Here is a 27014-nt window from a genome sequence, read left to right as displayed (position 1 = left end):
CACAGATAGACATAATAATTCCTGCAGAGTTCTACAGTATTCGATGCCTTGGCTGCAAAAGGGACAGTACCTGGGTTTTAAAAAGCGTCAATTTTCAAGAATTAGGGTAATTTTTAACAATCCTGTTGTACGCGTTTAGGGGTATTTTTCTAGATCCCGACTCCGAATTGAAAGCTTGTCAGAAAGCCAGTCGGATCTAAGTTGTACGAAGGAGGAGTCACCCGAATTTGGTAGTACGACACTTGGCTTGGCTGCGTCAATATATTACACTAACATGCAGATCCCTCCATTGGTCATTGGCGTATCCAGGGGGGCCGGACGGGATGTTTTGGGTGTTCAAACCCCCCCCCCCTCCCATTTGGCAAATAGGGGGTGTTTTAGAATTTTAAAGACACTATTTATCTGTGTTTTATCTATAGCCCCCCCCCCCCCTGGCAAAAAAAGAAAAGAGTAAAACAATTTTGGTTGGTTGCTCAAAGGTGGGGGGGGGGGGTCGGATATTGAGGGGGAAAAGGAGAGTTCATCCCCTCCCCCTCTTTTATTCACCGCCTTAAAAAAAATCCTGGATATGCCCTTGATCCAATATACCCAGACCCCTAACCCTAACTCAAACCTAACCGTGAGTGAAACCCAAATGCAACTCATAGCCCTAAGCAATTAACTGTACAGTGTCGCACGTCGATCGATGAGCAGGGGGGGGGGGGGGGGGGCGCTTATTTTAAATGACTTTAGAAAATGCACATGTTTATACTAATATATTTGTAACGTGAATGGAAATGATCACATTCTCTCTCTCTCTCTCTCTCTCTCTCTCATTTCCCCTCCTCTCCTTTTTCTTTCTACCTCGATCTCACTTCCTTCTCTCTTTCTCTCTCCTCTCTTTTTGTTGGGATTCCCTTTTTTCCCCTTCACCATTCGATGGAGGAGAGGGGGGGGGGGGGTATTCAGGTACTAGTAGGCGGCAAGTCCCCACAACCATAGCCACGCCCCACGGCTAATGCACCCCCCCCCCCCCTCCCTCTCGTGACCGTTGACCAGGCCCAAATCACCAGGAATATTTACTTGGAATATTTAATTATTACATAATTATTCTTAGTACTGTATTGCCCATTGATGTGAAATAATAATAATAACAACAATTCAGAAGAAAAGACAAAAAGTAGATTGCCGATTTCATCGTTCCATCCCGCCACTAGATGGCGTAATTTCGAATGGCATAAAAATAATGATCAAATCATTCATCCTGTCCAAGTTTACCAACTTGACTATGACGAGGGCTGTGTTTGTCCAGACACTTAAAAAGTGAAACCCTCTCTTTTACCTTTGGGTTTAATGAAAAATATTAATCATATAGCACTAACCACTATGAATTATGTGTCTGTTACTCCGTTATAACATTATCCGATATAAACCTTAAAATAATTATGAAATTTTGCTTGGAAACTTCTTCAAATTAGTGTTTGAAATCGTCTGTCTGGATATCAAATCCGTGTATTTCTATGTAAATCTGAGTCGTATAGTAATCAAGTTACAACATAAATTCTGGAAAAACAACACTCAATAAATATTATATAGGCACTGACAGAGGACACGTTAATATACACTGTCGCTTATATAGTTGGAATATTTCTTTTTTTACCCCAATTTATGGAATTATTTTGACAATGATTTATTCCTAATAGATCTAGATAATAGGATACATTCTCAGATTTTATTGAATAATAATTTGCCAGTGTTTGTTTTGCGTGACTGCTAAAGCATGTGTATGCTACTATCTTATTAACTAGAGGACCTACGCCCTAATTACTCTCTAAAAATAAATCGAGTGATCACGGACGTCACTCCTCTGGAGAGTGAAAATGTAGTGAAAATAGAGTGAACATTCTTTTCTTCTTAGAGAGCACTCTAAAATCAATCGATTTTCACTCCTAAACAAGTGATCACGGACGTCACTCCCAAGAAAGTGAAAATAGAGTGAAAATTCACTTTTTTTTTAAAGAGAGTTTATAAGTCATAAATGAGGATTAATGCCCCACAAAAGGGCACTATATGGCACATCGACACGGTTTTGATCATGGGGCCTCACAGTTACGAGACCATTGCTTTGCCACTGAACCATGACTGTACGCAGCGGGGGCTAGGGTAGGGGGCAGTTTCCGCAAATAAAATAAAAACAAAGAAAATGCAATAAAATTTCAATAATTCATTGAATCCCCCCCCCCCCCCCCCCCGGTCCCCGACATAAAAAAAAAAAAATCTTTTGTGTGCCCATGCCTTGAGCCATAATGCATGGTTGGATTTTTTGTTTATGTTGGGGACCAGTCTACAAAGCTCTAAATGGTCAAACTCCTAGTTACGTTACTGAATTGTTGCATATCAAGTCTCAAACTCATGGTCGTAACCTTCGTAGTACACAAGACACATTAATGTTGCAAATACCCCCATATAAAACCAAAGTAACCCGCGGGGACCGGTCATTTCTCTGTGCTGCCCCTAGATTATGGAATAAATTACCACTAGAAATAAGGAAAGCCCCATCACTAGATAATTTTAAATCAAAACTGAAAACTCACTTGTTCATATAGTATGTATAGCACAGCATTTACAAGCTCTTGCAGCGCAATAGAATATATCCACATAGTTATTGCGCTTTACAAATGAATATTATTATTATTATTATTATTTAAAAAGCAATGAATTATTGAAAATTTATATGAGCGACAGTGTATCCACAGAGTATCCACAACAAAAATGGTTCCCATATAAAAAAAAAAAAATGATGTTATGTTGCACATCCTGGAATTAATAATCTTTTTTTTTTAGCCCTGCAGTGGATATATTATGACCCCCAGCAATGCCAGCATGTAGATATATTTTCGTGGGAGAGGGGGGGGGGGGGGAGGGTACATACATATCGTCGCTGATTTTACGAACCGGCATACGAAGCGTTTTTCGTGTCAATTTTCGATTTTAATATTTTTACATATTCTGAATGATATTACCATGATCAACCTTTCTGCAAAATTTTAGGTCATAAAACGCTTTAATTAAAAAGTTATTCGATTTTATAAAATATGTGCGCTTTGTATGCCAGTTCGTAAAGCTCGAGTTAACGCGCGAAAAGGGAATTTGTTGATTTTACGAACCGGCACGCCTAGCTATAACTAGTCTGCTAGCAGAATAGGATTCACCGAAATCTGATGCTTAAACTTCGAGTCTGCGTGGAACTGGTGAGTTGAGGTTTATTTTGTTCTCGATTCAATGAAAATGTATGCACGTCGTGATTGAGTTATCTATAAAATTGTAAATAAACCTCTACTAAATTGGTGATTACCCTATGATTATTTCCTCTTTCGTAAACCCAGTCCCACATATAGCGGGTTGTGTTAGTGTACAAAGCACGTGCATGCAAACAATTTAAAAATGTTTCGCTCAATGAACGGGACCCATTAAATTAGATTCTGGGGTTATCGTAATAACAACAGACCCAATTTATTTGCTACTAATCTGTGGGCTACAGTATATGTTTAGAACTTAAATTAATGTGATGTGGCAAACCTGGCATGATTTCAGAGATGGGTTCTGTATCTGTTGCTGTAGAAATATACCACTGCCACTATATATAGTGACTAGATCTAGTCTAGTGAGTAGTGAGTACACTGCATCAACATCTACCAAAGATCACCATCACATTTACCTTTACTTTAGTTTCAAATTCACTTTAGACCTGCATAATTTGGTCAAATATGTAAGTCTTTTCTTTGCATCCTTATAAGTATAAGTGGTTTTAGGTATGACCATATTTTGTCAAAGTGCAGATCTTCGGTAATAAAGTCTAGAGTCTACCGTACATCTATACTCGTACTCATCGAAAGCTGTTTCACTTTCAGCAACTAAACAAGGATATTGTGGTGTGTTGTCTCTCATAGTGGTCACAATTAATTAGAGCAGAGTGAAAGAAATGACTTGAAACAATATAATTCAACAGTCTGACTGGGTCTAAACTTTAGTGCACTAAAATTATTGTACATGTAGAACCACATGCCTTCACCAGGTCAGGTCTAGCACTTGGTAGGTTTGCCAGTGTTAGAGATACGATTATCAAATATCAGGTTTTATTTTCTTTATAAACTATTGCTATTATAAATACCTTTATTCAAACATTAGATGGAGTTTATCCAGGATAGCCTTGTCCCGTAGAACAGGGACAAATCTACTAACTTGACTGATATCAAAAGGAGAAAGAATTCGGTACCAAGGAGAGGCACTTAGGTGAAAATGAAATAGGGCAGCAGGTGGTGGCGGGGAAAATGTTGGCAGTGTCGGAACCTGGACTTGTACACACCATGGATATGGGAGACATCCCATTAGCTGAGCTTGGTTAGTAATTATAATACATTTTTCTATTCAGATACTTTCTTCTCGTTAATGCACATCATCCAAATTACTTTCTATAAAGGCTGTTATCAAAACTGAGTACATCTCGTAGTTTGCAGTTGGGTACTGGTAGTGTGTAAAATAGATTAGTTGATATGCTTTTTAAAAATTGGGATTATGTTGAGAGGCTACAATCATTACACTGGGTTGAATTAATGCAATTCACTATTGTTCTTTACCGGAGATTTTGGGAACACAATTGCGGTCCCTTTGACCCCGAAGTGAGGAGGGGGGGGGGGGGGGAGGCAGTACCAGCCAGATAAAAAAATAATTATTAGGTGTGTTTATCTCCATAGTAACTTAAGTTAAATTATTTGTTTCTGGGTATAGTGATATTTAAGCAAACATTAGAATATGTTTATGGTGTAGAATGCTTCCAATGCAGTCCATTAATTTATTGCATTATTTCTGTTTCATTCTGAATAATCAATTCAAATATTATATGTATTGCTTTGCAGTGATTCAGATACGTTCACGCCCAATGACCGATGATACTAAGTTTGACTGCCCACAGACTGACAGCCTAAAAATGCTCCTGACAGAGTTGAAATGCCCATCAGAGGTCCAGCAAGGATGTAATGTCCCATACATAGACCCCTTTTGATTGAAGACAAGCCAACTTAAAGCTCACAGATTGGTGGTTAGTTATTCCTCATTCTATTTTTTTGTTGTAGCTAACAAAGATATACATTTAGCCAATGTTAATGTAACTAGATACGTGTATAATACTGAGTATTTTAATTGGTTTTGAAGTTTGACATACATACCTGAAAATAAATGAAATTACCACCTTCCAGTATAATTTTATGACAGATATCATTGTCCTAAAGAATGGTAAGTTTTTGAAATATGAATCATGCAATTTTCATTCCAGTTAAAGAAAAGTTATAGTTTTGGGTAATATTCATTACACCAACTAGTATATTTTAAGCATATATTTATATGTACATGTTTGTGAATACAGTCAAACCTGTCTACAGCGACCGCCCAAGGGAAACACAAAAGTGGTCTTCGTAGACAGGTGGTCTTTGTAGACAGGTTCCTTTAGTACATGTTTCAATGAGAAACCATTTTCAAAGGAAACAAAAAATGTGGTCCTTGTAGACAGGTGGTCTTTGTAGACAGGTGGTCACTAAAGCAGGTTTGACTGTGTCTGGATTTTATTATGAAACTATGAATTGTGATCAAACAACATTCACAAGTGATTAGAATATTGTAATAAGAACTTAGCAAGTAGTTAGGTAAAAATAAGTTTAAAGAATTACCAGATGTATCTTTTTTTAAATTCTCTATTGACAATACTTGACATTCACATTGAATCTGCTTGCAAAGTGAATATGGATTATCAAATTATTAATTGTTGTATAACTACCTTTCAGTTTGTATTCACAATTTATTATACATGCATTTGGATTCTGGTAAGCCTGATATGAAGTTGTTGTTTTGTTTTGTTTTTGGCTGCTATACACATGTACCTACTCCAGCATACATGCATTTATCTGTATATAGTATTCCATGATATTTTCTTGTCTCATTTCAAAATTCCTCTGTTGTATTTTTATGCTCCCAATGAAATGAAATAAATGAATGATATTATTTTTTTTATTTCCAGTGATTCGATTGGCCCCAGTTCTACAAAAGGATAGCCCACAGTTTGCTGACAGCCCACACACTGACTGCTATTAGAACAATGGTCCACAAATAATTGCTCAACAAGTTGAGAGCCAAGGGATCCCAAACCCATGGACAACAGGTCACTGGTTTTTAGGTAAGTTACATGATTGTTTACACCTCCTGAATGCAACTATTGAGTGATATTTAAAAAGTGTCCTTCTATTAAGTTTTTTTTTTGCAGGGGATGTCTATTTTTATTACCTTTGGTTAGTGTACAGTGCAGCTTAGAGAAATTAGCTTAGGATTTGCAATTTATGCATTAACTTTGACTGCACTTTCTAAGTTTGTTGAATCATGATGTTTGTGTTACAACAACTTCAACACATTTTGTTGATTTCATTAGAATATATTTTTGTAAAAAATATCCGTTTGTGGCTGCTACAACCTCATATTCAGTAATTCAGACCAAAGCAAGATTTATTAAATTCAATGAACCATCCAAATAAATAAACCAAGACTGATGAGGAATATTGCATATGTGATATTCTTTTCTAAACTGCTCCCAAACTTTTTTGCTCTCTGTGTTAAAGTTCTCGGACCTGGTGAGGACATCCCAAAGGCAGAATGAAACAAAACCCATGGAGTTGGATACAGACTTGGAGGATGAAGTACACAAAGTGGAATCTGACACAGAAAACTTCCTGTTGGTCAGTAATAGCACAGCAGATGTTTCACCTGTTATATTGGAATTTGTATTCATGTAATTTGAATCATAATCACTCAAATTATATACATCTATATATATATTACATAATTCTTTTAATTTGTCCAAGGTTTACAAGTAAAAGATATGTTCAAAATAACATTGTTATTTACACTTGGTTATTCCAAAACAACTTAACTAGTACTCATGCTACAACATCCTAACATATAGTATGACTTTATCAGAAAATTACATTACCTTCTTCGTGTTTATTTTGTAGCCTTCATTTGCAAGCCTCCACCAGGATCTTGAAATGTAATAGGTTTATTGTCATTTAAATTCAACAACTTAATACAATAACAAGTAATCATGCTACAACATTGTATAATACATGATAATTTAAAGAGGTTTCCTGGGTGGGGGCCAATTGAAGAGCTAAAGGAAAAAATCATAGGAAGGAAGATTGTGTATTCTAAGATTTGACTTATCATCTACTGAGGAAATTACATAGAAGTTGGAAGGCTTTAGAATGAGGGCCACTACCTTTATTAGTTGGACATATATTTTGTTAGATTTACATTGTTTAATGCTTTCAGTTTCATACAGTAACTCTTCTCATGTTGGTGGATCTTTTCTGATGGGGGCTGAAGTGTTCATTTGTGAAATGGCTTTCATTGACAAATTTTAAAGGGATTTAAATGTATTGTTGAAGAATGCGTTGTTGACATAATATGTATATAGTGGCCTTGCAAACTTCTAATCATCAATTGTCTTTCAAGTGACTGATCTACACCAATATTTCATTGGGGAGCAATAAACTCATGTAATTAATATTAACAAGTTGGTTTAATTATATCTGAAATACTCTGAATGTATATTCTATTCCCATTTGAGCTTTTAGTGTTTGGCATATCATCTGAAGAATTTCTAAAATATATCTGATATGTCTTTCTAAACTGATCAGGAAGGGCACTGGATAATCACCTTCTCTGATCCAGTTCATTGTTGATGCTGTTTCTTTAGTAATGAGTAATCTAGCTTAGTTATAGATAAATTAAATTGAGAGTAGATTTCATGTGAAAGTACGCTTTGCTTGTGTTATCTGAAAAAGTTATTTCCTGTTCTAAAAATAGTATTATGCTGCAGATTCCTTGTGCATATACTGCAAGAAATGTAGTCAATTATGCATGAAAAATATATGAGCTGTCATATGGAGTAAGTAGATGTTAGCTGCATCTCAAAATTACAATATTCATATTCATTGCAACATTTAAAGAATATGGGTAATGTGTACTATTTGTATGCATCATTTCTAAGTCTTCAAGAATCATCTTTTCTGTGGCGTATTTGTACTAATTAAGAAACTTGTTGAAATTTGCCAATGTTTTCAACTTGTCCATGAACCTCATTTTGGCTTCATAATTCCATCAAATGTTATAATTGAGTAAATAAAATGTCTTTATATTAATGCAAATCCATGGACATTTTTGACACCCCCAGATGTGCACACGTATGCATTTAGTATAAATTGTAATAAAAATTGAAATACATGTAATAGGATGAACATATTATTGTATTGTGCAAATATATTGTGCTTAATTTTACGCCGATTTGTAGATTGTTAGCATGCCTCTTGTAGTTTTGCTACAATCGTGTTTTGTAACAACTATGCAGCATTTTATAATGGTTACATTTAATTGTTGTACAAACAATTAATCATTTCTTTGCTCAAAATGAGGATTATATGTATATTATCAATTAAAACCATGAATTTCAAAGAGCGAATTTTCTCTTTACTGTAACAGGAAAATATATAACTACACCGTGCCCCACATTATGGTACCTTGAAAATAATATGATAATATGTAAATTAGATACAATGTACCTCTCTGAATTTAAATTCTACTTTCCTTGAGGTAAAGAGGGATATGACTGAGATAGGAATATGTAAAAGGTTATATAAGATAGAGAGAGATTGGAATGAAGAGAGAGCATGTGTGAAGAGAGAGGGATTGCAGTATTGAGTATCTGCCCAAGATGTGGACATTTTGTGATAAGAGTTGGGGAAATTACTTGATAAACCATGAAGGTATAACATCAAACAACACCCCTCCCTGAAAATTACTCCTCTTGGACAATACCCCCCCCCCCCACACAGGACGATTAACCCCCGAGAGAAAACAAATCTGGTTTTATTAAAAAACCAACTTATTATCAGGGTCGACTTCCCCTTTAATGAACTGGGGTAATTGTCCTAATAATAGAGGGTGATTTTTCATGTATGTCGGGGGGGGGGGGGGAGGGTAGTTTCCCGGAGAGGTAATTTTCAGGGGGTGATTGTCCAGGGGGAAATTGTCCTGATACTATGGTAACGTAAATCTACGAATCATATAGTATATGTTACAAACGTTAATCGTTTATATGACTAGTAGGCCAACATGATAGAATTCAGAAGAGAACCACTCAGATATAATTTTCTTTTAAAGAGGAAAATACGGGATACTTAATGCGAAATAGAGAGAGAGAGAAGGGGTAGAATATTGGAAACAAATGAAAAAATCAAGAGAAAAAAAAAAGTAAACAAAATATAAATACAGGTTCAAGTGAGATATCAAAGATTATGCTAAACGTGTGATGCGGTATAGGAAAAAGATTGAATTATCCTCGTGACAATTCGTATTGAGAATGTCATTTTAATGCACCATCAAACTCATATGCCGGTTCGTAAAACTCATCAGTGCGCGCAGCTACACAAGGCGCAAGTTTTACGAACCGGCACAGGATCAACGCGTGCCGGTTCGTAAAATTTTTCTTAACTACGCGCTCTATGCAAAATGCGCATACGAGTAATTTTACGAACCGGCATACGTATTTGACCATGAATGATACCCAATGATACCAAAAGTATTTCGTTTCTTGCTGTAATATTGAGTGCATATGAAAGAAAAAATTCAACTCTTATCACACATGTAATTCCATGTTGATTAAATGAAAGTACGGTATTCAAATGAGCATTTTAAACTGGCCGCTGTCTTTAAACACGATTATCTCGGAAACGTGTTTTCGCGCTGTGAGGCTTCGCGTGCCGGTTCGTGAAATCAGTGACGATATTACGGCACACGGTGCCCACCCCCTTAATATGGATCCACCATAGGTTTAAACGGGCGCGGATCCAGGATTTCTTAGGAGGGGGAGGGGGGCAAATTTGAAATCAATTTGAAATTCAGTGTGCTGAAATTAGAAAATTGTGCCGACCGATAATTCACTCAGTTGGGGGGGGGGGGGGGGGTAGTGAGCACTTTTTTTTTGGGGGGGGGCCTTCGAAAATTTTGAAAAATCGCCAGGGGGGGGGGGCCATCTCCAAAAAAAGATAAAATTGACGTTTTTTTACACGTTTTTTTTCTCCAGGGGACAGGCCCGCCCCCCCCCCCCCGTATCCGCCACTGGGTTTAAAGCCTATCTGCAATAGTTTGGGATTAGACCCCTCTGTGTGGTCACTGGCAGGTGGTTATATCTCATCATGGACGTAATATGTCCATGATCTCATCAAATCAGCACGAAAAAGGCACTGTTGGCTATATAGAGGGCGCAAGTAGCTACAAGTAGTGCAGTCCCGCTTTAAATGATTAGAATTTTTATCTGACATACAAACACATTACATAGGAAGCGTCTATATCAAGGTCTATATATATATATATATATATATATATATATATATATATACCGGGGCAGTTTTCTGGACTTCGACCGCGCATTATAAGCTTCTCTTGTCAGAGAATAATTTGGACTAAAAACGCTCCTGAACGTAACCAGAATTTTTGCTCTGTTTTATTTTATTTATATTTAGGAAGGGGTAATTTTATAGCATAATTTTCTGATTCGTACCCCATTCCCCCTGCCTTCGGTAATCAGTCCTGGATGATACAATATTACCCCTATCCAACCAGTTACTGGGAAGACGCGAGACACCATTATTCAGAAACATTTAGAAACAGTTTAATTTAAAGGGAGTGTAGCCTGACGAAACTACGTGTCTTTTCCGTGGCCTGACTTAGGGGTCAATCGGACGACGCGACCGCAGCAATCACGTGCGTGCAACACACGCAAAACCGAAGCTTGAGGAGAACTTCGGCTGTTTCGCGAACGTTGACCATGTAGAGATTAAGTCGCTGTCTACCGTTAATCAAGTTCATTTGTTTACGTGCAGTTGTCCAAAAGCAGACATTAACCAGTATTTGCCAAGCTACACTCCATTTGAGGCAGTAAAGTGCCTGAATACCCACATAATTAGTCAATGAGGTGCCCGATTATCGTCACATTCGGGTAGGAAAATGCTCGAATACATTATCTTTCATGTTTTGTAATGGAAATTGCATTTTTACCACGCTCGTCCGCTTTACTCTCTCAGATCATTAAAAAACAGGATGATTCTGGACAACGAGATACCCGAACTTCCTTAGTGCATCAAGGCGACCGAATATATAACTCTTTTATTCATGTAATAGACTGCGAGGTGCCCGCATACATAATATCATTATCTTATCTATATAATATGTTTTGTTTATAAAATAGCATTTTTACCACACTAAAAACGTTTTCTCCTTTTTTTGGATACAAAATGTGCCCGTACGTGTGTACATGACACTTGACGTGGATCGACCACAGTGATGGAAAATGAATCCTCTGTTATGAATTTGGAAGCGGGAATGAAATGATTTGATCAATTGAAAAAAGGGTATAGTGAATTCATTCTGATTTTTTTTCAAAATGAAAATAATGCCTCAGAGACGTGAAATTTGATTTTTTTTTCCACTTTTATGCTATATAATGAACAATAATTTGCTCATTTTGAAAAGATAAACTGTTTGATGCGAAACTTATTATTTTTCAACAGGGGTGCCGCCGCGACTTTAAAAAAGGTTGAAAAACGATGGACTTTATACAGCGACGGCTAAATCTATAGATCTGTATACCACACACAACAGCAGAAACAGTCTGCTGAGCGATGGATAACTGCAAAAATGTTCCAAAGTAAAGGCCAAAGGGCATAGCTGAATGGTGATCCGGACAACCATTATCGTGTGCGCTTACAACCAGGGAAACAACAGCAAGCTGGAAATCATGGCCTCCAACAAGAGGATTTGTTTGGACGACTTTGAGAAAGAAGCAAAGGAATGCCTCGACCCAATGATGTGGAATTTCTACCGGGGCGGGGCGGATGAGGAGGTCACTCTCCGAGACAGTCACGCTGCATATTTGAGGTAGGTGGGTGCATGGGTAATATGGTGGGACCTGGTGCTCTCACGTTTGCTCCGTCGGGGTTCATTTTGTCAAACTTTGGGGTATAAAGGGGAGGGTTACAAAATATGAGGATCATGGATGTATGGTTAAGGTTAGGTTAGCTTTTAAACAGTCATGTATATCGGTCTAGTAATGAGGAAGTTCTTAGAAGAGCTGGAGTGCAAAGGAAATGATACATGAGATGTTGATCAGGCAGTTGAAGTTCATGGGTCACATTACACGTAAAGGCAGCTAGAGAATCTTGCTTTGACAAGGAAAATTGTGGGAAGGAGGAGTAGGGGAAGAAGAAGGATACTTTGGATGGACAGTCTGCAAATATTGTAAAAAGAGAGAAGACTTGGAGTGGTGCTAATAGACGGATAGCGTAAACATGTTAAGCAAATTGTCTTTTTGATAACGTGCCGCCAAGTCATGGTGATAGGTACAGTGATAAAAGCTGTATTCTGTATCATCATCCACGTATAGAGCTGCATGCATGAATATAATTATGGCTTATTGTGTATTGTGCATTTGTGGTTTGGTGGATATAATTATTCTAAGCTCAATGTAAAGTACGGGATTCAAATCCCTGCCACATCACTATAGCAGCCATTCTAAAGCCGAAGATAATGATATTGTGGAGCGCCAGGAATATCAAGTCTGACAGACATGTGCGCTATTCAAGAACCCACTATTATTATAATTATTAACAGCCAATTCGTGACTGACTGTATGATGCTTTGGAAACTTCTGCATTGATTTATCAACTTTGTACAAAAGGCCCAGTATATTCGTTCAATGCAGAGTAACATTATAGCTTAGAAACTGGGGGGGGGGGCGTAGGCCTACGTGTCCCCTCTCCGTAACTAATACGGCATCGTGTCGAACCACTATCATTCGTTTCTCTTATTCCTTAATCTTCCCACTCTTTCGTTCACTCAATTTTTGTCTTCAGTTTCTTTTTTTAAAATATATTTCATGTCTTCATTTTTATGTCTTATCTTCATTTTTTGGCCACTCAATTGGAGGCACGTACCCCCTCTCCTCCTCCGTAGCCTGTACGCCATCGTTTTAAACCCAGGCGTGGATTCACATACAGATTTTTCCGGCCCGTCCCCCCCCCCCCTTGCCCAGAAAACGATTAAAAAAGTAGGATAATAACGTATATTTAACCTTTTTTTAAACAAAAAACAAAAGCGGGCACCCCGTAATACCCCCCCCCCCCTCGCGTATTCATCGGCTGGATGAATCGCTGCTAAATATTTTGTCACGAATTGGACCCCCCCCCATAAAAAAGTGCTCTCACCCCCCCCCCCCCTACCGCTTATTTACCGGCCGGCTGAGTCGGCACTAAAAAAAAATCTCAAGATTCGGCCACCCCCCCCCCCCCTCCCCATTGTGGCCGGCTGGATCCGCCCCTGGTTAAACCACTTACATTCGTTCTCAAATTCCTTGACCTTCCCACCGTACTCTTAGTCTCTATATGTCTTTATTGTCGCCACTCAATTGGGGGCATGTTCCCCGTGCCCCCCACCTCTGGAGCTACGCCACCAAGTCGAACCACCAACATTAGCTTCTCTCATTCCTCCACCGTGCCATTGTAGGTACCGTCTGAGGCCAAAGGTCTTACGTGACGTCTCCAAGAGAGACCTTTCGACCACCATCTTAGGTCACAGGGTCTCCTTCCCTTGCGGCATCTCACCCACCGCCTTCCACAAGGGAGCGCATCCAGATGGAGAAATCGCTACGGCGAGAGGTAATGAATAGGATATGTCGCTGTTTTCACGAAGTGACGGTAGTGAAAAAAAATTGCATTCACTTTGCGTTACGATTTTCCTCACTACCGTCACTTCGTGAAAATAGGGACGCTTGAGTGTACCAGGGTAGTCACATTGGTATTAACACTGTTTCTTTTTGCGGGCCCTGCAATATAATGACTATATAATTACAGCATTGCTAGGTTGTAGAGGTTATACGCTGTCAAAAATTTCACCATCAGCTCGAATTATTTCGTGATGAAAAAAATAGACAAGAACCTCCCACTAAAAGCATAATGATATTTTTTTTCTGAAGTCCACTCTCCTGTCAGTACTAGGTAAAATATGATGAACTCCTATCATTTCCGTAAAAGTCAATGAGACAAAAAAACAAGTTACCGGTAATATTTTTTTTTCACCAATGATATTTTGATATTTGCGCGCGTGTTTTTTAATTTTTTTAAAAATATGTAGCTGCTGCAGCCACTGGTGTGTTCATGTCTTTAAGCTGTGGAGCAAACGTTATGATCGAAGACATAGCCGACTCTGCCCCGGGAGGACTGCGGATGATGCAGACATACATCTACAAGAATCCGAAAATCACAGAACTTTTCTTGAGGCGGGCCGAGAAAGCTGGCTTCAAAGGTAAGTAAAAGTCAAGTGTAACCCTTTTAAGATAAGTTTAGAAAATTATCTGAGTTTAAAACTGAAGGAGTTAGGTAGCACTTTTCATCTGTTATTGTTGCCAAATATGGAAAAACTATAGGCAACATTTCGAAAGCTTGAATTGTCTCCATTTAATTCATAAACCTGTACTTTGCATAGCAATAACCATTGTAAATATGTTTTGAGTACTAAATAAAACATGGGGACCACTTTAGCAAGGGACAAATGTATTAAAATAAATAATGATAAATAATACATTTTAAAGGAAGGAGGGGGACACAACTCCAGAATAATATGCAATTAACCCTTGACTACTGAACTATCTAATTCCCATAGGCTCAATACAAGGACCACCCGGTTCCCGTAGGTAACGAGTTAAGGGAACGTTATGTAATTTAGAGGTGGTATAATTCATATCGTCGTGAATTTGAGGTGGAGACATGGGTACAGATCGAGATGCCCATTTCCACTTTCAACACTCCCCCCTCCCCCAAATGAAAAAAAGGGGGGGGGGGGGAAGGAAAGTAACAATAATATATACGACCTTCAAGCCTAAGTACATACATGCAAACGAATCTCAAAGAAAAGAAATAGTGAAAGAAAGTTTTAACTGTTTATTGCTTACACCGCATTTATCGAAATGTCAAAATTATCAGTTTTGTGTTTCTCTGCCCTAAAGTATGGGCCGTGACGATTATATTATTAAGCCATAGTTTACTCGTTAAATTACGCGATGTTATTTGGCGATGCAAATGTTCACATTTGTCTAGTTTGCTTTGTAAAATAGAGAACCCTATGGAAGGGAGGAAATCTGTGCCACTCGTTTTGATATCCCTATTCTTTTTCCGTATTCCACAGCTTTGTTAGTAACCGTCGACTTCGCTACCTACGGGTATCGCAGAAACGAAAAGGAATTTGATCTGTATGAAGCAGTGCGAAAAAATCCTGCTTATCATCCACTAAAGTAAGGGTAACCGACACACCGATTGTATAATATTCAAGTTGTACACATTTTATTTAACGTTATCATTGTTACCAATATTCATTATCTAAATTCATAATCATTATCACGATCATCACCACCAACTCCACTATGACGGTCATGTTCATAATCATCATAATAATCATCATCAGCGTCGTCATCATCAGCGTCGTCATCATCAGCGTCGTCATCATCATCATCATCATCATCGATCTCCTCCCGGTATCGCTGAGTCTGTTGCTGACAGGCCGTTCGTCTTTAAGTGTGACAAAAGGATCATAATCTACCCTCCCCCATTGCATTCTATTCCATAATTTCATGTTTCTCAACTTTAAACCTTGTAAAATGTATTATAATATTGAATGTTGAATTGTATAATAATATAATAATAATATTTAGCTTTTATATAGCGCTTATCACAAATGTCTCTAAGCGCTTTACAAATATATTATTACCCCGGTCGTTGGATTCAGTGCTTGCACGCACACACTGTGTGCACAATCTCCACTTCCTGGGGAGCATTCCAGCCAGGCGTTACTTGACGCTCAAAAACTGTTTGACCAACAATGACGGTATATCTGATTTCTTGTCAAAATTACTGTTCTGTTGGAAATGAAAATAAAACTGAAACTGAAACTGAAACTATTCTTTCTCAATAAACAAAATCTGGCATGCGTGAACAAAATTAGAAAAAATAGGTGCAATCGTGTTCTATAAACAAGAATGTATAATGTATATATTTTTCCTCCTGTGACTGTAGATGTGTTAACATGGAGATGATGAAGGAAGGTGCCGATCAAGCCAGAGCTGCCGGGGACACGCTCCTCTGGTGCTACAATGATACCAGCGATGATGCAGCTACTTGGGACAACATCAGATGGCTCAAGAAATATCCTCCATCCCCATCGTCGTCAAAGGGATATTAACAGGTATGTCATTCCTTCTAGAACGAGATTTTTGGAGGGGACTATCCAATCCAAAAGATATTTGATATAGCGCCCTTTCCTTGCAGTTACAAAGCGCTACACACACGCCCCACCATGTTTGGGCCACTTAAAAACAAAAGTTAGACACTTCTCAGGGATCAGTAAAGTATATGTAGGCTGGTAATTAAGTAATTTCTAGCAGAATAGATGTGACTTGAGTAGTTTCTTGAAGTGGTCAACAGACGAGGCCGTCTGCACAGCAGTAGATAGCTGGTTCTACAGTTTTGTAGCAACCGATGGAAAAGACAATTCACCAGCACGTTTCTACACTGAGTGAGCCAGATGGATGATGATGAGCGGGTATTTCGGACTCGACCAGTAGTAGGATCTTAAAAGCTATTCTCTGTCGTACAGGCAGCCAATGGAGTTCAAGTCGAAGAGGTTGTATGTGAGTCCGAAGAGGATTGACTTAGAGTAATTTTACGAGGTCAGAATCTATACATGTTACGTCATGCATAAATCTTGCGGACAATTTCTAAAGAAAAATTGGAGACGCGTAATTCGCTCTGCAGCTTAATACATTACAAATTGACGCGTCCAAATGTCATGACTGGATGAAAATAGTACATGGTTGAAGTGATTTGTATGGTATATCTAATAGATGACGAAGATGTGTTTTTGGTGGTATATCTACTGGATGACGAAGAAGTGACTTTGATGGTGTATCTACTAGATGACGAAACAGTTATTTTGATGTTATATCTACCGAAAGACGAAGATGTAATTTTGATGGTACATCTACTGAAGACGAAAGTGTGATTTTGATGGTATATCTATTAGATGACAAAGATGTGATTTTGATGGTATAATATTACTACTGGATGACGACGAATTGACTTTCAATTAATGGTGTCTCAACTTGATGACGAAGCGGTAATTTTGATTACCCATCTACTGGATGACGAAGAAGTGACTTTGAGGGTACAGTATAACTACTGGTTGACGAAAAAGTAATTTTGATGGTGTATCTACTGGGAGACGAAAGTGTGATTTTGATGATATATCTACTGGATGACGAAGAAGTGACTTTGATATTATATCTACAAGATGATAAAAAAGTGATTTGATGTTATATTTACAGAACGACGAAGAAGTAATTTTGATTACTGGTTGACGAAAAAGTAACTTTGATGGTGTATCTACTGGGAGACGAAAGTGTGATATCGATATCACTACTGGATGACGAAGAAGTGACTTTGATGGCGTATCAACTGGATGACGAAGCGGTGGTTGTGATAGCATATCTACTGGAGGATGAAAAAGTAATTTTTATGTTATATCTACCGAACGACAAAGATGTAATTTTGATTATACATCTACTGGAGACGAAAGTGTGATTTTGATGGTATATCTAGTAGATGACGAAGATGTGATTTTAATGGTATTACTACTGGATGACGAAGAATTGACGTTATATCTACCGAACGACGAAGAGGTAATTTTGATTACACATCTACTGGATGACCAAGAAGTGACTTTGAGGGGACAGTATAACTACTGGTTGACGAAAAAGTAACTTAGATGGTGTATCTACTGGGAGACAATAGTGTGATTTTGATGGTATATCTATTAGATGACGAAGATGTGACTTTGATGGTATATCTACTGGATGACGAAGAAGTGACTTTGATGGTGTATCTATTAGATGACGAAGATGTGACTTTGATGGTGTATCTACTGGATGACGAAGAAGTGACTTTGATGGTGCAGTATAACTACTGGGTGACGAAAAAGTAACTTTAATGGTGTATCTACTGGGAGACAAAAGTGTGATGTTGATGGTATATCTACTAGATGACGAAGATATAATTTTGACGGTATGCTATCACTACTGAATGACGAAGAATTGACTTTGATGGTGTATCAATTGGAGGGCGAAGCGGTGATTTTGATGAGATATCTACCGGATAAACAAGATGTGCTTTTGATGGTGTATCTATTGGATGACGAAACAGTTATTTTGATGTTATATCTACCGGATGACGAAGATGCAATTTTGATTATACATCTACTGGAGGCGAAAGTGTGATTTTGATGGTATATCTACTAGATGACGAAGATGTAATTTTGGTGGCATAATATTACTACTGGATGATGAAGAATTGACTTTCAATCGATGGTGTATCTACTGGATGACGAAGCGGTAATTTTGATTACCCATCTACTGGATGACGAAGAAGTGACTTTGAGGGTACAGTATAGCTACTGGTTGACGAAAAGTAACTTTGATAGTGTATCTACTGGGAGACGAAAGTGTGATTTTGATGGTATATGTTTTTAAGTTGATAACGAAGCGGTGGTTGTGATGGGATATCTACTGGATGACATAGAAGTTATGTTGATGGTATATCAACTAGATGACCAAGGGTTTGATTGTGATTTGATGGTATAATTTTTTAATTTATATCCTCTTTCTTCTACTCCATTCCCGTACCTCCCCCTCTCCCTCCCCCTCTCTCTCTCTTTCTCTCTTTCTCTATCTTTCTCTTTCTCTCTCTCTCTCTCTTTCATTTTCTATCTCTATCATTTTCTCCCTCTCGCTCTTATACCATATACCAGGTGAGATGGCTCGGGAGGCTGTCGGGGCTGGTGTAGATGGTATCATGGTATCAGCACATGGCGGACGACAACTCGACACAGCCATTGCACCGGTAAACTCAAATACCTATAAATTAATTAAATTCCATTTATCAAACTGAACCGGTAAAGAAAAATTCTAAAAAGGTCTTGGGTCGCACGAGCCCCCTTTAATATTAATTGCAAATTATAGAGGAACTTTTCCATATGCACTATACATAATGCTTTTCGTAAGTGGGATACCAGTACCTAATGTTTACTCCAAATGTGCCTCAATAATGTGCTTTAGTGCGCTTTTAAAATTGTAGACCCCCAAATTCTCCAGAAATTGATATGTGTTTGCTTGTGAGAGATTTCGGGGTGTTAAATTAACACCTATGAATACATGTATATTTGCTCCTGTCGACAAACGTTACTTTTTGAAACTGTATTGCCTCATACCAGCTGCTTAATTCTGTCCACTACCACTGTCCTCTGTTGCTTTGATATTCACTTTCACCAGGGGGGTGTTTCACTAAAGCCCTAAAATCGATCTAAAATCGATTTGATCGATTTTAAGGGCCTAAAATTGATTTCGATTTAGCAGCAGTTTCACTAAATAAATAAAATCGATTTTGGCCTTAAAATCGATTTTAACTTAGAGTGTGATCCATATCAATTTTAAATCAATTTTATCCTTAGTCTTTGCATTATTGATATGCTATGTTCAGCATTCATTGGTTTTAAAGGCGTAAGTGTCGGCTAGCTTCATACATCTGAAAATGAAGAATCCTGTTAAAAATGAATGGCATTTTTTTTTTTTGGGGGGGGGGGGGGAACAAATCTTTGTTCATAACCAATTTTTTTTAAATCATCATAGTAAGGCATGATCAATACCAAATTTGGCACTCTGGTGGGGGGGGGGGGGAGCACAATGGCCCATTTTTTCTTCAAAAATACATGGGCGGCCCGTTTTCTACTTAACCCAATCTAGCCTGGGAGGGGGGGGGGGCCTTATCCAGCCGGCGGCACGGGAGGACGCCCAATTCGTGAGACGATATTTAGCAGCGAAACAGCCGGCCGATAATTCGCTCATTGGGGGGGGGGGGGGGGTTGGGTGAGCACTGTTTTTTGGGGGGCCCCTCGAAAAATGTTAACAATCGCACACCCCCACCCCCCTTGAACGCCAGGGGAGGGGGCCCATCTCCAAAAAGAAGGTAGAGTTAACGTTACACATTATTTTTCCCAGGGGAGGGGGCCCAGGCTCCCTACATCTGTCACTGCTTAGAAGTGCCCCCAGGCTATGCAGTTTCAAAATAACCCATGCTAGATAGGGTTAAAGTGCCCCTTTTACATCTGATTAACAACCCTTTTTGTTTATTAAAAGTGCACTTTTCCTTTATGTAGTTTGTCCCGTTTCTCTTTGTTTTAAATTTCCTCATGTTATTTCTAATAACTTCTTATGTTTTCTTCTTAGAAGTGCCCCTTTCCATTTTGTTATGTGCCCCCTTTTCTATATTTGTTTAACCATATGTGCTTAAAATTATGTGTCCTTATTCCGTTCATTTTCTCTCTCTCTCTCTCTCTTTCATTAAAATAAAATGACACTCCCATCACAACGCTTAGCTTGCCGCCCCTTTCAAAGTAATTTTGTTTCTTCATATAAACACCCCCCCCCCCCCTTTCCCACACAAAAATAAAAAAAAGAACAAAAATGAATAAATAAACACTAACTTATAACAAGATCATTACAGGGATATTTGAATACTCACCAGCAAACAAACACACCATTATTGAATAACATCATTGCCCTTTATCATCATGTAATAATTATCACCATGCGCTAGCGTACAATGTCATCTATTCACCCCCCCCCCCTTTTATCTTCTTAAAAGACAAAAAATACATACAAAATAAAATTAACACAGATTTTAATGTCTAATCAATATGCTTATGCTTTAATGAATGAAATCTACGTGTTGTAAATGATGAGCATAGCAAATACATTCAAGGGATACAATAAGAACATTTTAAAAGACATAAATGAAAGTGCTACAATGAAAGTATCAGCCAGTTGTTAAAACTACTGCAGCTGATATCTGCCACTCTCTATTCGAGTTACTTTTAAGGAGATTAAAAGAGTAATACTTGTCACAAATATTTCTGTTACTCGTATGTTTGTTAAGCTATGGATGATATACATTGTCATCTAGCTAGGTCACGCAGTCGGTGAGAATGTGATTTTCTTGATACAATAGTTTGTCTATATGAAATTAATCATCAATTCTTTTCTATCAGCTTTGAAATAGCTTAGGAATTAATTTGTAAATCTTATTTTACAAATAGTGTTGGTTGTAAAAGTGACCAGTCCATGATATCAAGATCTGTGTCTCATTGTGGTCTCTCTTGCTTAAAGCTGGAAAAGGGAGCTTCTATCTGTGGGCTGGCTGATGTTTCATAGGAAGCATAACGTTGCAGGTAATTCAGGCTCTGCAGTCTAGAATCAGAATTTAAAGTTATGGAAAAAAATGAATCAATTAGTAAATAATTGTGCAATTTTTCAACCCATCTTCAACTTTTGTATTCATGCTTATTTCAAATACTTTAATTGCTAAATAAATAAAGAAGAAGAATACAAATATTCTTTAAAAAATTTGAGACAAAAGTAGTTTTAGTTATAGAAGATAAATGATTGTTTGCTTTGGAGAAGAAAAATCCTTTCATAACCATTTGTGTACTTTTTATACAACAGAATGGTTAAGATGGGTTTTAGACTTCTTACAAGGATTATGAAAAATGTACTGACTAATGTCTTTTCATTTTTAATGACTGCTGTAGAGGTATGACAACAATGGCAGGCACAGAACATGCTGATAAGACCAATCATGGTAATTGATACTGCTTACCTTTTCAATTTGAAGAGATGGACAATAAAAGTCCATATGTCATGAACTAGCAGTACATGAAGATGCCATAGCTCTTTATTTTGCAACCTAAGATTTAAAACAGAGATACATAATTGTGATGAAGAGAGCACATCTATTTTCCAGAAAAATATTTGTCATTGTATCTAATGTGTTCAACAGAACATCAGTACATTTTTATCAGTAATTACAATAGCAATTTACATGAATTTGGTCCCACACATTGTTACCAACCACATTGAAAGTTTTAGACATTTGCAAGATTGACTATGGAGTCTAATCTTGATCTCGGTTACCCTACTCTTGAACCAAACAATGTTGTACACAGAATCAATGAACATTCCCCTGTCGTGAGTAAAAGGGAAAGATATACCTCAGCTGGTAAATAACAAACAGCTTTATAGGTCTACATCATACATATATGCTCATAACAATTTGTTCAATCACATTTTTATACATTAATTGCTGCCCTATTATTTGTACAATATTTATCAGTCTGGCTGACGTAGTCATTTATCTTTGATTTAGACATGCCATGGTTGACTTCTCCTTACATGGATTTATCAGTTTGTGATTGTACGTAGAAAATGTAATGAAAATCAAGATTACACCCTCAACAACAAGTTATTAATTTATTTATATGTAGGGTCTAGGTCTAGAAGAACCACACACAAAAAACTTACCTTTCACTTGTTTAAATATTGGTGTGCAATTTTTACTAGTAAAAAGATCACTTCACAGGGCCGCTTAGCACAGTAGGATCTAGTCTAGAGTCTATAGCTGTACACCTATACATTGAGTTTGAGTACATTCTGCATATCCAAACCCTTTCCTTATTGAGCCAGAGGCCGAGGTAGAAATTCGTAGTAGGGTCTAGAATGAGAAGTCCAAGACTGTAGAGAGTAGAGACACGGCAGAAGAGAACTTTTGAGTCTTGAGGTCCACTCCATCTTTGAGTCTGACTCTTAAAAGAAAATTAAATTAAGAAAGAATAAAAAATTAATATAGGGAGCCTAAGGCTTAGTGACCCTAATACTAATAGTCTACTGAGTAATAGATCTAGACCTAATTTTAATATTAATATGCCTGGACCTAGGCCTACTAGACTAGTCTACAATCCAACTTGTTACTGTAGTGCTAGGTAGAGTCTATAGATCTAGACTAGATCTAGACCCAACTGAGTAACTCCCAGTAGACCTCGGCTCTAGTCTAGACTAGATTCTAGGTCCACATCTAGGAGTAGGACTAGTCCAGCAGAAGAGAGCTGCAGACTGAAGTATGCTAGAGCCTTAGATCTAGACCTAGTAGTACGTTAGAGAGGCTAGGTCTACATCTTCCCTAGATCTAGTATCAAGTATCATTATCAAGTAGATCTATCTAGATCTAGGCCGAGAACTTAGATCTAGACCTAGATCTAGACTAAATCTAGAGTCTAGAGGTCTACATCTAGACTAGATCTAAATGTAACTTGGGTCTAACAGCAACACTCTAGACCATCTACTCTCTAGAGTCCAGACTAATCTTCTTCTTCATAAAATATTAACATCAAAACAATGATCCTGTTGATTTTTGATTTTATTAGATCAACAAAAACAAGACAGGGCCGCTAAATAAATAGATAGATCTAGATCTAGGCCTAGATCTAGGCCTAGATCTAGGCCCTAGAATAGAGGCCCAGATCAACTAATAGGCCTAGTATATTGTATATAACCCCAAGACTACTGCAAGAATAAACTAGATTAATGAGTGTGTACCTGCCCTAACCGTCGGTAGAAAATTCCTATTGAACCTGCATGAATTTATATGAATGGGACTGAAATGATTGAACCAGTGCAATTCGCCCACTTTTTAGCCCAGTTGGGGGTGACATCAATTGATATTATCTAAAGTTTTGTTCAGTTATACACGAATGTAATTCTATAAAAGTGACAGGAACACTTTTCTTCTTCCAAAATAAAAGATTTTTTATCAACAGAATTAATATTTTGAAAGAAAAACGGAATTTACTTACTTTTTCAAGGACTCTCTGGCAGTAGTTTAGCAAGCAATTTTGTGATCGATTTACCCCAAATTGACTAGCCTTGATTGCAGACACCTAAAAATCTATTTTAGCTTAAAATCGATTTGATGAAACAGCTCACACGTATCGGTTTTAAGCTAAAACTGATTCGGCCTTAAAATTGATTTTTAAAATCGAAATCGATTTTAGTTGATGAAACACCCCCCAGGTTATTTACGATTTATTTATTTATTTATCTATTTCTTTATCTATTCATCTTTTCATTTATTTTACATTCTTTATTTATTTATTCATTTACATATTCACTTATTTATTGATTGATTTATACATTTACTTATCAATCAATTAATTCGTTTACTTGTTTGGTTTGTTTCTTTGTCTATTTGCATTTTTATTTATTATTTTTCTTTCAGTTGGATGCACTCCCCGAGGTAGTAGAAGCAGTACGAGACACCAATATCGAGGTCTATGTAGATGGAGGTGTACGGACTGGTACGGACATCATCAAAGCACTCGCCCTGGGCGCTCGGGCAGCATTCATCGGTCGGCCCGCTATCTATGGCATAGCGTGCGGGGTATGTAGGATAAATCAGAGGGGCGTTAGAGGGGGGGGGGGGGGGGGGTCATCTAAATCTTCTTTTTATTTAATATATTCAATTCAATTCAAATTTTATTGATTTAAATCCAATATGATATGAATATTTTGTTAAGCTCATGTATTCAAACAATATCATGCTCATTTTCTTTCTGGCAACGCGAGCCCCAATCTTCCATTTATCTGAGGGTGGGATCGAGTTGTAGTATGATTGATCGGACTATCCGAAAGATTAAATTGCCCTCGATAATTTCCTGACATAGCAGCGCTGTGGATTCTGACTATACGAGATGCTAAAGAGGTTCGTCGATGGGAATTCTAGGAAGAAAATCAGTTTCTTTAAATAAAGTCTGAATCCATGAGTATATATAGCATTATCCATCAATCATAATGATCTAACATTTTGTTTAATTTTGATTGCCTTTAACCATGCCATGCACTCAACATTATATGTTTTATGTTGAGTATATTAATAGTTTCTAAAGTATTTCATAATAAGTTGACCAACTATCATCAATTTTGTCATTTCCTAGGGTGAAGAAGGGCTCACAGATCTCCTGGACATTTTGAAGGATGAGTTTAGCAGAGCTATGGCTTTATCAGGTTAGTCAAGACACTCTGTAAGTCCATGCTATCACTTTGGTGATGAAAATAAATGTCTACACTACATTGTATTTCTTCAAAAATGAAAAAAAAAGACATTTTACCTTTAAATAGGGTTGGCAGTTTTTGGCTCAGGCTGTATTAATGGTCAAAATATAAAAGGGCCGAGGTAGAAAGGAATCAAACTATTAATATTTTGTTTTAATAAATGGGTCAGTTTATGTCCTCTTCTGGAAGTCTTTTAAATGTTTCATAATAGCACTTTCAGTACACTTGTGACCTAAAGTATGTTTTTTCGAGGGCTTAAAAACATATACTGGAAATTTTCACCTCCAATCACCCTTGCGTCATTTCCCATTTGGCTTAGCTGTTTATTTTGGCTTAGCTGTTTATTTTTAATTTCCTTTTCGTTACATAATTATAAAACAACTAAATTATTAATATCTTTACCAAGTTTGGTAATTTTTCAAGTATGTGAAAAAGATAAATTGTCCCGGATTATGTTTCTTGAGAATGTGATATATTTTTAAAAGATTTCATCTAAAAGTATTCAAAAAGGCTCCAATTCAACTAATCCGCCATTCATCGAGCTACGAAAAAAAACCAAAACATCACGTTTACAAGAGATATGAAACTGTAAATAACAATTTTGACTGATTTTCTCCTCGTTTATTTTATCTTGTCTTTATTAATTATGCAGGATGTGCGAAGGTAGAAGACATCGATAGATCACTGGTGAACCATCGATGCTCGTGTTGTGATTCAAAGCTTTAGAAATAATGAATTAATTATTTACATTTTGATTCATGCTTTTCATGTTGTCATTCACTCTATGTATGTTATCTGCTTTGCTTACCTCAGCAGTTAATATATATCGGGCAAGCTTTTGTGTAATTGATAGCCAACTATGTTGGAGAATTATATGCATCAACTTGCATGTACTAGCGCCCAATAATATGGTGCTAATCGTGTAAAGAAGAGAGAAAGATAGAGAGAGCGAGATAAGAGAAGAAAAGAAATCACTTGAAATTCAATAATTCCTTCATTCAAATTTTATTCTGAGTTAAATGGTAAGACATGTATTGAAATCAAACATGAAAGATCGAACGAGATAGGACTCTTGTAACATGCCCCCATTTAACACAATTATGCAATAACACTTACTATTACATTTAAATAAACGAATGAAATGATTAAAATTACTCTCATGTTACGGGGAAAAATATTACAAATATATTATGAACCAATTGATTTGGTCGATCCAGTTCGATGGCACAAACACGGCACTACTGGAAAGAGATCTTAATAATTCTTGTTGCTCTGTTCGCCCAGCAGTTTGAGGATATGGAATTCCGCGGCACAATACTCACAAGAGTTCTAACAAGCCAAGCTTATACATAGCCTATAATAAGTAATGTTGTGCATGTAGCACCCACCCGTTAGATCAAAACTCAAAACTCAGGACTGAATTTTAAGAATAAAATAAAAAATGGTAACCATCTAAAATTTCATCATTGTGATAAATATCTATAAAGATTTATCAAGCAACAAAAATAAATAATATCATGTTCAAGAAAAGGATATATGCACTTTGTATTCTTCTTTCGTGTCCATCATCTGATCTCAAATGTTCTGGCAGCCTTTTGCACACTGAAGAGCCTTCTCATTTGCTGCCACTAGGTCTTCCAGGCCACAGGCAGCATCGGTCAACTAAGAGTGGGCATCTTATCTTAATAAGTGTGACATAGATTGCACGGTTGTTCCACACTCGCAGTCGGTGTCTGTGCAGGCGCGTACACAGGGGGGGGGGGGGGGGGGGGGGGTTGGGGGGTTAACCCCCCCCTTTGGTCATTTTTTGTGTGTAAACCCCCCAAAATTTCTCAAAACCCCC

At 37.5% G+C, this 27014-nt stretch overlaps 1 protein-coding gene and 2 long non-coding RNA genes across 4 annotated transcripts; 2 read left to right on the top strand and 1 right to left on the bottom strand.

Moving 5' to 3' along the window:
* The first annotated feature begins 2913 nt into the window (after window positions 1-2913).
* LOC115926115 lies at window positions 2914-6745 on the top strand. Its single transcript, XR_004064974.1, has 5 exons — window positions 2914-3230; window positions 4168-4380; window positions 4896-5077; window positions 6050-6205; window positions 6642-6745. It is a non-coding gene; the product is annotated as an uncharacterized LOC115926115 (long non-coding RNA).
* A 4820-nt stretch (window positions 6746-11565) lies between these two features.
* LOC592375 (hydroxyacid oxidase 1) lies at window positions 11566-26120 on the top strand. Its single transcript, XM_030989849.1, is given in 10 exon segments — window positions 11566-12015; window positions 13639-13790; window positions 14266-14436; window positions 15316-15421; window positions 16200-16324; window positions 16327-16368; window positions 18985-19076; window positions 24339-24500; window positions 25054-25123; window positions 25824-26120. Coding segments are annotated over 10 exon segments (1200 nt in total). The 5' UTR covers window positions 11566-11809; the 3' UTR covers window positions 25898-26120.
* LOC115926114 lies at window positions 20896-24128 on the bottom strand. Of its 2 annotated transcripts, none has more exons than XR_004064973.1 (3): window positions 23917-24128; window positions 21888-21974; window positions 20896-21478 (listed from the first exon to the last, which is right to left on the bottom strand). It is a non-coding gene; the product is annotated as an uncharacterized LOC115926114 (long non-coding RNA). The 2 variants fall into 2 exon arrangements; XR_004064972.1 differs by lacking the exon at window positions 23917-24128 and adding an exon at window positions 22589-22729.
* Window positions 26121-27014: the final 894 nt, after the last annotated feature.

Source organism: Strongylocentrotus purpuratus, unplaced genomic scaffold (genome assembly GCF_000002235.5).
Source record: "Strongylocentrotus purpuratus isolate Spur 01 unplaced genomic scaffold, Spur_5.0 spur5_scaffold_19, whole genome shotgun sequence".
In the NCBI taxonomy this organism is placed as follows: domain Eukaryota; kingdom Metazoa; phylum Echinodermata; class Echinoidea; order Camarodonta; family Strongylocentrotidae; genus Strongylocentrotus; species Strongylocentrotus purpuratus.
This window is presented reverse-complemented; position numbering and strand designations above follow the sequence as displayed.